The 14799-nt window shown below is 50.2% G+C and overlaps 1 protein-coding gene and 1 pseudogene across 4 annotated transcripts in view; one reads left to right on the top strand and one right to left on the bottom strand.

Annotated features, from left to right (window-relative positions):
• The window catches only part of LOC309605602 (large ribosomal subunit protein eL42 pseudogene), a 621562-nt pseudogene that overhangs the window by 98394 nt on the left and 508369 nt on the right, over positions 1 to 14799 (bottom strand). The gene's annotated exons all lie outside the window — the stretch shown is intronic.
• IRAG1 (inositol 1,4,5-triphosphate receptor associated 1) overlaps positions 1 to 14799 on the top strand; it is a 149301-nt gene that overhangs the window by 65911 nt on the left and 68591 nt on the right. For all 3 annotated transcript variants that reach the window (XM_082341467.1, XM_082341469.1, XM_082341466.1), the window contains exon 2: positions 4964 to 5121. In XM_082341467.1, coding sequence (XP_082197593.1) covers positions 5053 to 5121 — 69 coding nt within the window. In that variant the 5' untranslated portion in view covers positions 4964 to 5052. The remainder of the gene's footprint in view (positions 1 to 4963; positions 5122 to 14799) is intronic.

Raw genomic sequence — 14799 nt, forward strand, 5'->3', positions numbered from 1 at the left:
AAGTTGTTGCAGCTCTCTGATCCTTAGTTCCTTAATATATAAAATGGAAGTAATAAACAAGATAGCATCTGAAATGCACCTCGCATAGTGTCCGATATTCAGTAGGCGACCTAGAAATATCTGATGAATAAAAAGGAATAAAAGTATATTAGTTTACTTTCTTTAATGAATAGCCAGGGGCAGATAAAAATATTTAAATGTGGTTTAGAGGCTTTTGGCCTTTTCGGTGACACAAATCATTGGATAGTTATTCCAGCAGAGGCTTAGATAATTTGTGCCAGGAACAAAGGTAGCTGGACCAGTCAAGTTGCTTCACTTCTCTGCACCTCAGTTTTCCTTCCTGTAAAATAGGCCGAGCTGTATCGTTAAGCACTGGCTGGGGGCAGAAAGAGTAGAGTCCAAAGGGCTGATGGCTCTTGGCAATGACCCACCTAACCCTTTGCTGACCAAGCTGGAGAGGCAGCAAGAAGGGCCCTGAAAATGGGTTAAAGAAGGAGCGGCTCAGAGACCAAACATCACTAAATATTTTCTCCTTTTTTGGGTCGTTGCTCTAGATCGCCACTTCCTGGAGACTATATTCTAAACTTTGCTGTGATGGATGCGAGGTCCACATGCCCGCAAGGTCCACATGCCCACGAGCTCCAGAGGAACCCAGATGTCACCCTGGGGGAGGGACTCTGCTTTTACCTTGCTATTTTAAGCAACGAGTTTACAATAATGGATGGGAGAGAAAGCGACGGGGCAGGAGCAGCATGGGAATGGCCTGGGAGGGTGGGGCTGCTGGGGCCCCCACTGAGGATCTTGGGGTTCCATCCTGTCAAGGGTGGGACCTCAGCCAGCCTCCACTCTGCTTTATCCTGCAGCAGCTGACACCTCTAAGTGCTTGTCTGACTTCATTCGTTTCTGTTTTACTTTGCTTTCTGACCCAGGGACTGACTTCAGGTCTTTCTTGAGGAGCAGGAGGTGAAGGAAAGGAAGTGGAGGTATTTCTGATGCGACTTTGGAATTCCGTGGTCCTAGAATCCTATGGGATGGGGCCCTCAAATCTGTGGTTTGTTGTGATTAGGAGGAGTTCAGGATTTCAGGGACTTCCAGGGTTGGAAAAGCCCCCTGAGGTGGGTTAGGAATCCTATGACCCTTGCCCCAGCCTTGGATGAAACTCTCCCAGGAATGGGGAGCTCATTACCTTAAAGAGCAGCCCATTTCATTTTCCGACTGTTCCAACCACTAGAAAGTTTTCCCTTGCCTTGATCTCACCTTTCCGTCACTGGCCATGCATCTACCCTTTGGGGACAATAGAATTACATGAATGGCTTTCAAATATCTGCAAAGAGATTTTATTTCTTCCTGTACCTTCTCTTTTCCAGGCTAAAGGTCTTTAGTTCTTTAAACACAAATTCTTGTCCTGCTTCCCCTTTTTGGAACATGCCCCAGATTGTCTGAATCCCTCTTAGCTTGCAGGGCACAATACACTTCATGTAGATTAAGATATAAAAGAAAAGTAGAACTGTCAGCTTCCCTGTTTTGGAAACCATACTCCTATTAAGACAGCCTGGATGGACTTCCCTGGTGGTGCGGAGGTTAAGAATCCACCTGCCAATGCAGGGGACACGGGTTCGAGCCCTGGTCCGGGAAGATCCCACATGCCGTGGAGCAACTAAGCCCGTGCGCCACAACTACTGAGCCCTCGTGCCACAACAACTGAAGCCTGCGCACCTAAAGCCCGTGCTCCGCAACAGGAGAAGCCACCGCAATGAGAAGCACGCACACCGCAATGAAGAGTAGCCCCCGCTCGCCGCAACTGGAGAAAGTCCACGTGCAGCAACGAAAACCCAATGAAGCCAAAAGTAAATAAATAAAATAAATAAATTAAAACAAAATAAAACAGTATTTAAAAAGAAAGACAGCCTGGAGACCTGCACACACATTACACATCATTTTAAGAGTTTTCTTGGGATGTGTAGTGCACTTTTCTGGTAGAATTGGGGTTTGTGGGTATTCTTTTGCTACCCTCAAACCCTGTTACCATATACTTTGCCCAGCACCACTGTTGTCACTGCTGCTGAAATCCAAGTCAAGGTGATAGTAATCAACTACAGAGCTCACCTTTGGGCAGACCTGATGCTGAGTTTACTCATACAGAAACAATCTGAGCTGGGAGGCACAGCATGCCCTGGCCCCAGAGCTCTCATTCCCAAGAGCCAGGTTAAATCTGTCCTCTTGACCATGACCCACCTTCCCATCTCACCTCCTCCACTAGGCCTCCAGTTACTCTGTTCAGAGAAATTCAGTCAGCATTTCAGTGTTCATGATTCAGTCTAAATGCCATTCTAGCGTGGACTCTTCCCTAAAACTGTATTCCACTCGTCTCAATTTCTGGAGTTAGGGACCCTTTTCTGGGATCCTGCAGCTTCTCACTTCCAAAGTGTTTACCTCCTTATCTTGTTTTCCAACTTCCTCCCACCATTGGACTCCGTGTTCCTTGAGGGCCAAGACCACATTTTCATCATCTTTATGGTAGAGTAGGTGTGAGTGTTGGTGGTGAAGGAATGAATGACTCTGCTCACGGATCATCTTCTTGAGATGAGATTTCTTGAGCCGACCAGCAGGGGTCACCCCAACTGTTTCAGAGCTGAATAGGGCTCCCTGTCCACCGCAGAGAATGACAAAAGTCAAGATGGTGGTCACAATGACTAAAACCCCGGGGCTAAAGTTCTCCAGTTCTTTAAATACAAGTCAACAAGCATTTCTGGATGAACCTTCTGGGTATCCGTGATCAATCAGACCCCTTGCCTGCCTCAGGGAGCTCAGTCAAGAGATGTGTGTTAGCTAGGGTCGTCTGTCAGAGCTGTGACTGATGCCACATCTGAGCTGCACCACAGCACTCTGGCTCTAGGGCCTTCGCAAGCCCTTTCTGTGGTCCAGGAAGATCACCTGGTGTCCTGGGTGATGGCAGGGCTTCCTGGCTTCTCCTCCTGCAGCCTCCAGCAGACAGCATCTTGCATAGGACCCAGGGTATAGTGGATACTCAGTAAATGGCAATGTCCTCCGTTTGCCCTGTGTGTGTCCCAGCAGCCCCCTGACTGCAGCCAAGGGCAGGGTCTGAGGATGACATCTGCCTCTGGTGCCTTTCACATGCTGTCTCCCAGAGCAGCTCCTTCAAGGAACCTCTGAAGTTGCAGAACCAGGCTGGTTGTTGCTTTTTCAGGTCCCTGGAGGTGTCATCCATCCCCCTAGGGCAGGGGACCTAAAGGAGTTTAGGGGTGGGAAGAGCCCAGGCAGAGCCCTCTGGACTCTGGCCAAGCTTCTGGGCTGCCGAACAGCACGCAGGTAGCCTCTGTGAGCACCTACTCCATGCTGGGTGCTTTGTCTCTTTTCATCCTTGGGACAATCCCACATGGGAGGCATTCTTATCTCTGTTCCCCTGACGAGGAAACCAAGACTCAGAGGTGAAGCAAAGGTTCAAGGCTACACAGCCAGTGAGTGGCAGAGTGAAGACTCAGATCTAGGTATCTGGTTCCAAAGCCTGTGCTCTATCTACTATTTCTGCTCTCCTGCCTCTCCAGATGGAGACCGGACATGACTGGTCCCCTTTTCTAAGAGGAAGCAGAGGAGCCAGACCCATTGGCTTAGGTTTATTGGAGAGATTTTGGTCTTACACCTCTTGACTGGCAAGAAACATGAAAGTGCAAAAGCGCAGTTAGTACTTACAAGTAACAGTCATTAGTAGTTACAAGTTAGTACAAATAGTTACAAGTTAGTAGTTACAAGTAAACCCAGTTCAAACTGACTTAAACACTAAGAGACTTAATTGTTTCTGTAACTGGCTGGTTCAGAAAGAGTTCCAGCTGCAGGTGAGCTTTGATCAGGGCTCCAGCTCCGTTTCTCTGCAGGTCTCCTGGGTCTGCTCTCCTCTGGGTGTGTCAGATTTCTCCTCAGTCTGACCTTCCTCATGGAAGCAAAATGGCACCTGCAGCACCAGGTCTCACATCTGCACACTCCACCACCCAGAGCAAGAGAAAGCATCTGGGTCCCAGAGCATTGCCACGTGCTCATTGGCTTAGGCTGGATCCATTGTCTATCCCTGAGCCAATCACTGTGGCAAGATGGGTGAGATTATGCTGACTGGAGTCAACCCCAGCCAGGCCTTACCCCATGGGGAGGGTTAAGTGTAGCTTTGGGGAAGCAACCCCAGGTTGCTGAGGGCGAGCACTGCACAAGGCACAGGAGATCCACCCTGGCTGAGCCTCTAGACTCATGAATTTAGCAGGCCTGACAGGTCCAATGAGAGCTGTCCTCAAGTGAGAGAGCCCCGTACTGAGGGTTAGAGGAGCTGCTGAAGGGCATGAGGTGAGCCATGGGGCAGGAAGTTGGGAGACACCATCCTTTCCTCTTCCCCCACCTGGCCAAGCAAGGCTGTGTGGTATAGTGGCCTCCAAATCAGGACGATCCGGATTCAAATGCTTCGTCCTTTGTATGATTTGGGCAAGTGACTTCTACTCTCTGAAGCAGTTCTCTCATCTATAAAATGTGAATAGTAATGCCTGCATCAAAGGTCATCGTGAGGATTAATTTAGGTGATGTTGGCAATGCTCCTAGGTTAGTGCCTGGCACCCAGTAGCTGCTCAACACACGTTTGACAAATACAGGTCTGGCTCCCAATGGAGTGTCCTCCATCGGCTATGGCTTTGAGGAGCTCGAAGCACTCTTCTCCCTTCTGAGATGGCTGTGTTTACTCTATGGCCCAAATTAGATGCAAAATCTCTGGGTCACCTCTGACTTTGTAAACAGAGCCAGAGAACAGGAGGAAATGCAATTCCGAATGCCCTCTGCTCGCCTATTTTAGCCCTTGTTGATGCAAACTCAAGCAGGCTCTCTCCGCGGCTTGTGGCACCTGGAAACGGGACCCAGCACGGGTCAGGGATGGGAGTGGATTTGACTTGTCCTTTTGGCGTCTCCTCAGCCTGTGGAGCCCAGGCCTCCTGGAGCATCTTTGGGGCTGACGCAGCGGAGGTTCCGGGCACGCGCAGCCACTCCCAGCAGGAGGCTGCCATGCCCCACATTCCCGAGGACGAGGAGCCCCCCGGAGAGCCGCAGGCAGCCCAGAGCCCGGCCGGCCAAGTAAGTGCCTCCCCCCTGCCTGCAGCCCGCCCGGCCCGGGCCACACCAAGCGCCCTGGGCTGAGGCCACATGGTTTGCTGACAGCCTGTGCAGGCTGCAGTGGGCCTGGGGAAGGTGTGAGGCTTCCACGCCGAGGAATAAATACCCAAAGGTCGTTTGAATTGACCAAGGTCCCCACACATCCTGAGAGTGGTACCTTCTAGGCTGTGTCTGACTGAGGCCCCCAGGGAAGTCACACCACCCTCCTAGGATGGAGAGAGACTCGGAGGAGGACCGTCAGCACGGAAGGCCTCGTATATCAGGGTCGTGGGCACAAGCACAAGGTCACTTAAAGTGAATCCACTTGAAATGAAGGTCAAAATTGCTCAGTAAATAGTGAAAAAGGGTTTCAGTGAGGTTTTATTATAAAAAAGGAAATGATGAAAGTAAATTAAAGGGGCTCATTGAGGTTATATTGTACAAATGAAATGGTGAAGACAAGTTATTTTTAGCCGTACATATTACAAAACATAGCTTGCACGCTAATTTTTAGAATGAACAAAGAATTTTAATCAAGTGCGTTGACTTTGGTATTGGTATATTTTTTATGCCAACAAAATGAGCTTTTCATGTGTTATCACAACCTTCACATTTTACCTTATAGCACCTTCATTAAGAGATTCTGTTTGTTTAATATTTAAGGAGTTCATTCGTTTTCCTAAGGACCTCTTTCAATCCCTCAATATTCAAATCGTTCTCTCATGAAGAACCTATCTTGCCATCATCCTCATAATTTTGACTTCATTTGTTAACTGGTCCAACTCCATCTGCTTCTCATTGGTCTAAGACCTTGTACGTGAAGTTCTCAGACATGGTTTTGTGAACTTCATGAACTTTGCAGTTGGTTTGCACTGAACTTATATCATCCTGTTGTATCTGACACTTCTCCAAACTGCCCTGAGCTAGAGGGATAGACACTTGTTAAGTGAGGGAAGATTGTATGAGTGAGCATTAATTTGACAAGTGGGCAGATTCTTAGTGAATAGTTTCATGTTATGATGACATTTGTTTTCCTTACACATCATAACTGTGGGAACTAAGATAATAAACACTTAGAAAAGAATGGCCTCTTGTATCCCCACATCCCAAGCTCATGGGATTGAGATGTTGCAGAACTTGGCAGCCTTGGAGAGCCGTTGAATTTCTAAACGACAGTGAGCCAAGCCCCTGTGCCTTTGGCTGCAGGCAGCAGCTCAGGTCTTTATTGAGCCCCGGCTCCCAGAAATGTCCTGGGCTGCGGTAGGTGCTGCTCGCCAGTTGCTTTCAGTGGCTCTGAGCTGTTCCTCTGCTCCTCCACGGGTGACATCTAGTCTTCCCCAAACTGTGTGCTCTGCTATTGCCCCCTTCCTGCTGCTGCTGCTTACCACGTGTGGACAATTCCCCCAAAGAGTTGCTAACAGTGGACCGTAAGGTTTAACCAACAAAAGATGTCCTAGTCTACTGAAAGCTTGGAGTTTAAAGAAGGGAAGGACAGCACAGAGTAAAATACATCTGGATTCAAATGTCACGGCTCCCTATCCTCAGGTCACAACTTTCCCAGGTTCTGTCCCCTTAGCATCCCCACCTCCCAGCCCGGGACCACTTCTTGCTGTGGTCATCCCTGGCCCCTTCCACTTTACTCACAAGGATAGTGCCCTTAAGCTGGACTCTGATGCAAAATCTAGCTCCCGAATCCTGGGCAACTCCCCCAAACAGCTGCCATGCCCTGCTCCCCAAGAATATAAGTGTTCCTAAAAAATAAATAAATGAAAGATGGGCAAAGATGCAACTCCACGCTCAGTGAAGAGATCCTTTCACAATGAGTTCAGTTCCTCTTGGTTCCAAACCTCTCTAATTAAAAGACACTTCAAACCTTCTCCTCAACAGACACAAAACCAGACAGCACAAAAGCCCGCTGGCCTTTCTGACCATCATGGCTTCAAGCCACACGTAGATGTAGCTTCACTGGGTCAGAGGTGAGGGTGAGTTTCTAGGGGTGGCCAAGCAGGGGGAGGGCCCCATGAGCTCACCACACAGCTGAGGGTTAGAGACCCCTAGTTGAGTAGCAGAAAGTCCAGATTCTGGGCCCCCACAAGCTCACTTTCCATGTGACCTTGAACCAGAACCAGACTTCTATACTACAGACCATGGGCCCTCGTGGTCTCTGAAGGTCCATCAAATGCTCAAGGAAGACAAGACAATAAAGAGACTGTTTGCAGGTCCCGATAGCCTCTGCATTGCCAGCATCCAGCTGGAGGAGGACCCATGAGGAACTCAGGTGAGCTGGAGCCAGCATGCCCAGATCCTATAAGAGAGGACCATTAGCACAGGATTTAAGAATGTGGACTCTGGAGTGAGCCCAGACTGGGCTCAAGTCACAGCTCCTCCACATCCTGGTCAAGAGACGTGATGCTGAGTCTGTTAACTTTCCTGTGCCTCTGGTTCCTCGTCTCTTCCCCGGGCAGGTGTTAGCGGCTGCCTCCTGGACTCTTGTCTGTTCAGCCCAGCCCTTGAGGGCCTTCTTTGGCCTGAGGGACCATGGAGCTGGGACAGGTTAGACCCCAGACTGAAGGCCACATCAGATTCAGTATTATTTTATTCTCTGCCCTGACTGACAGGCACTGGGCCTCCCTGAGTTCTCCAGAAGCCCACGGGCATCATCAGTGAAGAGGATCTCCCTCTACTGCACCTATCAGACGACCCACATTGGGCTTCTCAGGCAGCCACAGCCTCAGGGCGGGGTCAGGCCTTGTGAGTTGGGCCAGAGCCTCCGGGGGCTGAAGCCTGAGTCCCTGGGAGCAGCAGAGGCCATGCAAGCAGGGTTGGCCAGGAGGGCTGGGCTGGAACTCCCAGTACTGTGTGAATTCCCACTCTGTGAAGCAGGCAAAGAACAGAGCATCCTTCTGACTTTACAGCTCCCCGGGGTCCAGCCCTACTTCTGGTTCCTCAGGCCCCAGCCCTCATTTCCCATCACTGACACGAGCACTAGCTGAGGCCTTCTCACACAAAAACACAAAAGCTGTAGGCCTAGATCCTGTTTTTCTTTCTGCACATACACATGCATACACACACACGCACACACACATGGATGCTAAATGCACTTTCACACACACACAGACTCACACAGACAGACGCAGACAGAAAGGCAGACCCTTTAGGACCCTAATCAGAAGCTGTAATCAAAACCCACAAAGAAATAAAGCCTCCTGACCATGCACTGTGTGAGACTGCATCCTGAGCAGTGTTTCCTGGGTTGGTCCTTGAACAGGGAGGAGCTTAACGGGGTGAGCTTGTAGCCAATAGGTTCTTGCAGGAATAGAAGCTGTCAGGACAGGAGCCTAGGACCTTAGGGGACCCCAGAATGACAGGCCATCAGAGCTAGAAGGGATCTCAGGTCACAGGAAGTCCCTTCCTCCAAAGGCAGGCAAAATTCTGCAGAGTGTAAGTCACCTGGGAGCTTTTTAACCCCAGATTCCTCTGCCGACCTAGACCCTCTGAACCAGGGTACCCTGGGGTGGGTCTGTGCCGTGGTTGGCAGCTCTGTTTCCTGGTCAAGCTGGAGCCCGACTCTCCCTCAGTTCTGCCCTCACAATGGCCTGTCGTGGGGTGAAGACCCACAGATGCAGGACGGCAGTTTTTGCATCTTCCCAGAGCCTCTCAGCCTCCGGTTCCTCCAGACTTTGCTGCCATGACCGCCTTCAGAGGCTCCTCCCGCCCCTCCCCTGCACATGTACCAGCCTGCCTCTGCCTCACCGTGGGGCACCAAACTTGGCCCCAGGCCCCAGAGGCAGTGTGACCAGGACACCAGCTCTTTCCAGGCCTGTGGCCAGCAGCCATGTCAGAAACTCCACTCACTGGGACCACATGGCCTTCTCAGAGGGGCCTTACAAACCTGAAGGTGTGGGGAAGTTCATATTAGCTGTAAGAGCCCAATTTTCACTGGCATTCACTTCCACCTGGAAAGCCCCCCATCCTCCTCCAAGGGTTTCAGGAAGCCCCCAGGGACAGGTCAGTGCGAGCTCATAAGCTGACCTCACATCTTTCACATCATGTGCTCCAGCATCCCTCTGACCACCACTCCCTGACCATCCCCTCACCCTGTTCTCCATTATCCACAAAACCACTAATATCAGCTAACCTCATGCCAACAGGTACTACACTATTAACTCATTTAACTTCCAAGCCACCTTATGAGGTAGGTATCATCAGCCCCATTTCATAGCTGAGGAGACTGACGCACAGAGAAGTTCAGTACCTTCCTCCAATGTCACACAGCTCGTAAGTGACAGGCCCAGGATTTGAACCCGGGCAGCCTGGCCCCAGAGCCCACACTGTTAGTCTCTTCCCTGCTCTGGCGCCTCTGTGAGAGGTGCCTGGACCAAGGCAATACTGTCCTCTGCTCCCAAAACCACTTGTCTGAGAGGGCCGACCTGGGCCCTGCAGAACTCACCACCACATAAACCCTGAAGCACTGCAGCTTGTGGCACTGAGTCTCACCAAATGCCTCTGCCTGCCATCCTCTCAGGTGTGTGAGCCAGTGCCACCAGGGGACGAAGCTCCATGTCACACATCTTGCCCAAAACCCAAGCTGCCCTTGCCCCATCCTGTGCAACCCCCTTCCTCATTCTCCTTCAGTCGATTGATGAAACAGCCCAGTTGGATGGGCATTGACCCCTAGAAACCCAGGCCACTGTGCTGTTCCTGCTTCAGGCCACAAGCACCCGTTACTCTCACCCCAGGCCTCCCTGAGCACCTACTTGGTACTGCACTTTCTGATCCTCTAGACAGAAATTGATGCTTAACCCTCATATCCAGCAGCATCTGGTTGACAAGATCACTGCAGCGCTCAACTAACCAGTGGCATCCCTACTCTCAACCCAACCCCTATCCCTAAATGTTAGTTAACTAAAAATGAGGTTGGAGTGTTTTTTGGAGAAGCAGCCCTCTGCATGCGGCCCTAACAGGAAGGGATCTGTTTGTGGAGCTCCTAGAAGCTCTGACCACGAAGCTGCGGGGTCTCCCCTTGTTTTGGCTCAGAACTGGAGTGCATGGTAGCTGCCACCATAACAAACCTGGAACTCTCTTCCTGCTTAGCGTAGTAAGAGACCCATTCAGGCTTACCACCATCATCCCGCACGGCTGTCCTTTAAGAAGAGTTCCAAGCAGTGTTCCCCAAGCAGCCAGGGAGTTCCGGAAGGTGCAGCAAATGCTTCCGTTCCATAGGAACATGAGATATAAGCTATGTGGCAGAGTGGAAATGACCTGGGCTTCACACCACTGTGTTACAGTAATAGCCCACACCCTCCCGACTAACCCAGTGAGAACCCTCATACCGTGTTTCCTATGTGACAGGCACTGCTCTAAGCACTTTACATACAACAACACTAAGAGGTTGGTATGATTATTATCCCATTTTCCAGGTGAGAAAACTGAGGCAAGGAAGTACACTCTAATCCCTAGAAACTGGGCAGTACCTTGAATACTCCACTTGAGGATTTTGAATTCATACTTATCTCATCCCACCCTTTGCAAAAACAGCCTCCATTCAGATCTTCAGTGAAACATATTCAAGTAAATTATCAGTAAAGCATTAGAGTCTGATGTACAAGGTATTGGAGACATCTATTGGGCACCTGCTATGTGGTCTCATCTCCCAAGGTAGATATTATTATTATCTCTATTTTATAGAAGAAGAAACTGGGTCTTTGGGAGGTTGTATTATTGTTGAAGGTCATATGGTTGTGTCGTGGTTGAGTGGAGATCCAAACCCATTTCTGCTGAGCTGTTCCCGCCGCCTTTGTCTCCTTCCCTGGCTCCACCCAGCAGTAAAGCCAGTGTCCTGGACACCAGAAGCCCCAGGTATGGGAGGCAGGTGCTTGATGCCCCATCCTCTATGGAAAAGAAGCTTGGAAAGGGTCAAGAGGACTGTTCCACCAGGATGGCTTCTAGCGGTTCTGGTCAGGGAGTAAGAGCTATGAGATTGTAGCTGTGGAAGTGCCTAGGACAGAGCAGAAAGTGCTTTAGAAATGTTGGTTATTACAGATGGTCAGGAATGTACATTACAATTATTTGTCCTTAGTTCCTATTGTGAGCAATGGAGTAGCTTGTCATTTTTTGTCTCTCTGAGTCCCCTGTCAGATTGCATGCCAGCTACTTAGGGTCAGGGGCTATGTGTGTGTCTCCATCCCTCAGCATAAGCTCTAGCGTGTGGTAGGAGCTTAGCGAGGGAGGGAGGGATGGAGGGAGGGAGGGAGGGATGGAGGGATGGAGGGATGGATGGTTGTGTGGATAACTGGCTGTATGGATGATTAAATGCCTAGACTTAAAGGAGGAGGAGATGGACAGGAGGGAGGAGGAGAGGATAGACGATGACGGATGAATGGCTGGCTGGCTGAGTGATACCCCCCCACAACCCGCAGCGTAAGGCTATAATAGACACTGTGCGCACTGTTACGCTCCTGAAGTCTGTGACATGAGAGTAAAAACAGTGATGAAGAAGGCAGGATAATTTGTGGGGGGTTGACCCCTGACTGCTAGGAATCGACTGGACAATGACAGGAAAGAGGGTCCACGGAGGCAGGGCAGGCCATGGGTGCATGCGGAGATGCACCCAGTGGGCGTTGGGAGCCTTCAGGAGACCGGGTTCTGGTCCTCAGCGCTTGGCAGGGAGGAGCCCCAGGTCCAGCCGAGCTCGACAGAGGCACTTCTGCTCTCTCCCATGCTCTTAGCACTCGCTGCTGGAATAATCATTTTTTTCGCAAGTCCGCAGAGAGTCCTTTTATCCTGTCACGAGAGTGCTAAGTCCTCTTTGCGGCCAGGGCCCCCTATCCAGAGGCAGTCCCTGTTTGCCCTCCAGGCTGTGAGAGAGGGACCTGGGGATACAGCTGCAACAGTGCCCACCCTCTATCACCATCCTCACTGTCACTGTCACCCTTAAAACAAGCCTGGAAAAGGGGGATTATTAGCTCCACATAATGTTTGAGAACTTGAAACTCACAGAAGTTAAGTGACTTGCCTGAGGTCACCCAGGTGAGATTGAAGTGTAGACCTCCCGACTTCAGCACCCCACACTGCCTTCCTGCACAGTCCTCTTCCAGGCTGTCTGCCAGCGTCCAAGCGCAGGAGCTAAACTCCCCACTCCTGCCTGGACTGGGGCTGGTCTGTTGCCCAGAGCTTCTGAGCCAGGCCTAGTCACATGACATTGGGGAAAGGAAGCTCATATTCCCGTCTGTGCCACTGGCCTATATTTATCCCTGCACCCAGGCAGTTAGGAAACTGTTGTGCATTCCTGGGAATTTATGAGCGAAATAAACATTTAAATGTTTCTATAAGGTTTATTTAAGGAGAACAAAATGTGACCTGCTGGTTTATTAAAGGGTGAGCTTTCCGGGAGATGGCCCAGCTCCCGCAGTGCTCGGCTGACTCCAGGGAAGGGGAATGGATCCCTGGGAAGGCTGGGCCCCTGGAAGGTGAGAGGGGTGCCCCTGCTGTCTTTCCTCTAGCTATGTGTTCAGCCTGGAGGGCTTCCTGGAGGAAGGGGCTCGTGAGGGAGGGTGTAGCTGGGAAGAATAAGAGAGGCGTGTCAGAGGCCTGCAGAGCACCAGGAACCAGGGGAAGTGAGACCCAAGACCTGGAGACGACTTGTAAGGGCAATGTGTGTAACGGGAAGGCCAACAGGCCTGGTGTTGGTCTCTTCCCCTATTTACCAGCTGTGCGGCCCCGGACATAACATGTCTGTTTTTTTGTTGATAAAGTGGGGATTGAAGTGGGAAAAGAGGGGAGAGAAAAGAAATGTACTAATTCCCTAATTCCATGCTCAGGGCTTTTGCTTTCATCTTCTCATTTCCTCTGCACAATTCTGTGAGGTCAGGAGGTATTATCACCCCAAGTTGTTCATGGGTGTCCTGAGGTTCATTCGCAGAGTTGCTGGGAGGATTATGAGAAAACACACGGGAAGTGTCTGGGACAGAGCCCCACATGCAGTAGGTCTGAGTAAATGTCACTTCCCTCTATCCACGTTTGTGCCTTTGCCTCTGCTATATGTAAAAGGCATCTCTACTTTGTCTGAGATGCAGATGGTGAGAGAGTGAGTGGAGCCAGGTGAAGGTGGCCTTGGAGGTGGGCTTCCCTGGGTCATTGATACTTGGGCTTGTGTGGCCAGATGCCCCAGCGAAGATGCTCTGTGGCTCTGTGACCAGAAGGGTGAGACCCTCCTAATTTAACTCCAAAAGGTTGTTCAGACACAAAACGAAGAACAACAATCTCCTCAAAACCAAATTCCAAAGTCATTAATTTCGCCCCAAAGTTACCAATAACAGAATATAACATCTGACACTCATTGAGCCTTTACTAGCTGCCAGGTACCCTTCCACTAGCTTTCCATCTGGAGCTGCCAGATTTAGCAAATGAAAATAGAGTTATGTCCATGCACTATTTGGGATATACTTACACTCAAAAAATTATTTGTTGTTTATCTGAAGCTCAAATATAACTGGATATCCTGTGTTTTGTCTGGCAATCCTATTTCTACATTAATCTATGGAATCCTTGTAACTACCCTGTGAGATCGTTATTTTACAGATGAGGTAACTGAGGCACAGAGAGGCAAGGTCACTTGCCCAAGGTCACACAGCTAATGCGAAAAGCTGTATGATGAATTAGTGTGGCTCCGGAGCCTGAGGCCCTTGAAGTCCGGAAGGCAGGAACTTGCCTGGCGAACTCTGTTTGAACCTGCTGACCCACAAGCTTTCTTGAGGTCCTGCCTTCTGTTTCGGCAGTTCAGAGTGGGAGCAGGGATGGGTATTTACACTGCATTAAAACCTGGCAGAATTCACCCAGAGGGCCGCTGGAATCTTCCCACACTCTCTCCTGATTACTGTCTCTCCGGTACCTGCTAAAGTGAAACCCAACCAGCACAAGACTGAATGTTCCCCACAAAATCAGTTTTGCAGAAAATTAGAAGTTGCCCAGAGCTTTCTGTGAGCTGATTAGGGAGAGAACAATTTGATTTTATTATCATGTATTTTGCACACATTGGAAGGAGAGAGTGAGGACATTCCAGGACATTCCATCAGTGTATTAGAGGATTTCTCCCTGATTGCTTTGTGTCTCCTGATTTTCAAGCAGCTTCAGATTGTGTGCGTCCATGGTTACATGCTTGGCGCTTGCCACCATGGCTTGTGTCTGCCTTTCCGTGTGGGGACCTCTGCCCCTGACCTTCCTCTGAGTGAGGGTGCCTGCAGCCCCATGCGTGACAGTCACCTCAGGAGAGCTTTGCTGCAAGTGGCCTTTCACCAGGAGGCACAGAAAACGCCTACCAGAAAGCAGTGCCTTGCAGACCATTACCTCACAGTGTCAGCATTAAGGGCATCAGGCCTGGGCGCCACCTGGGATGGGGTAGGGGTGAGGAGGAGGGTACTTCCACCCGACTCCCCATCGCATTGTGCTAACTGGGACGCATTTCAGAGGCTGCCTAGTTCACCTTTGCCTCCAGGCCCTAGCATAGACCACAGCAAGCACTAGGCATTCAAGAAACGTTCGCTGTATGAATGGACAGAACAAAGCATAATAATGTGCAGATGTTTACAGGCTGGCCCCCTCTCTTAGACTCTAAGACTTTTGAAAACCTTTGTGTCAATCATAAACAGCAAGGGTAAGACA

The sequence above is a fragment of the Balaenoptera borealis genome (genome assembly GCF_965194805.1).
Source record: "Balaenoptera borealis genome assembly, chromosome: 11".
Classification (NCBI taxonomy): domain Eukaryota; kingdom Metazoa; phylum Chordata; class Mammalia; order Artiodactyla; family Balaenopteridae; genus Balaenoptera; species Balaenoptera borealis.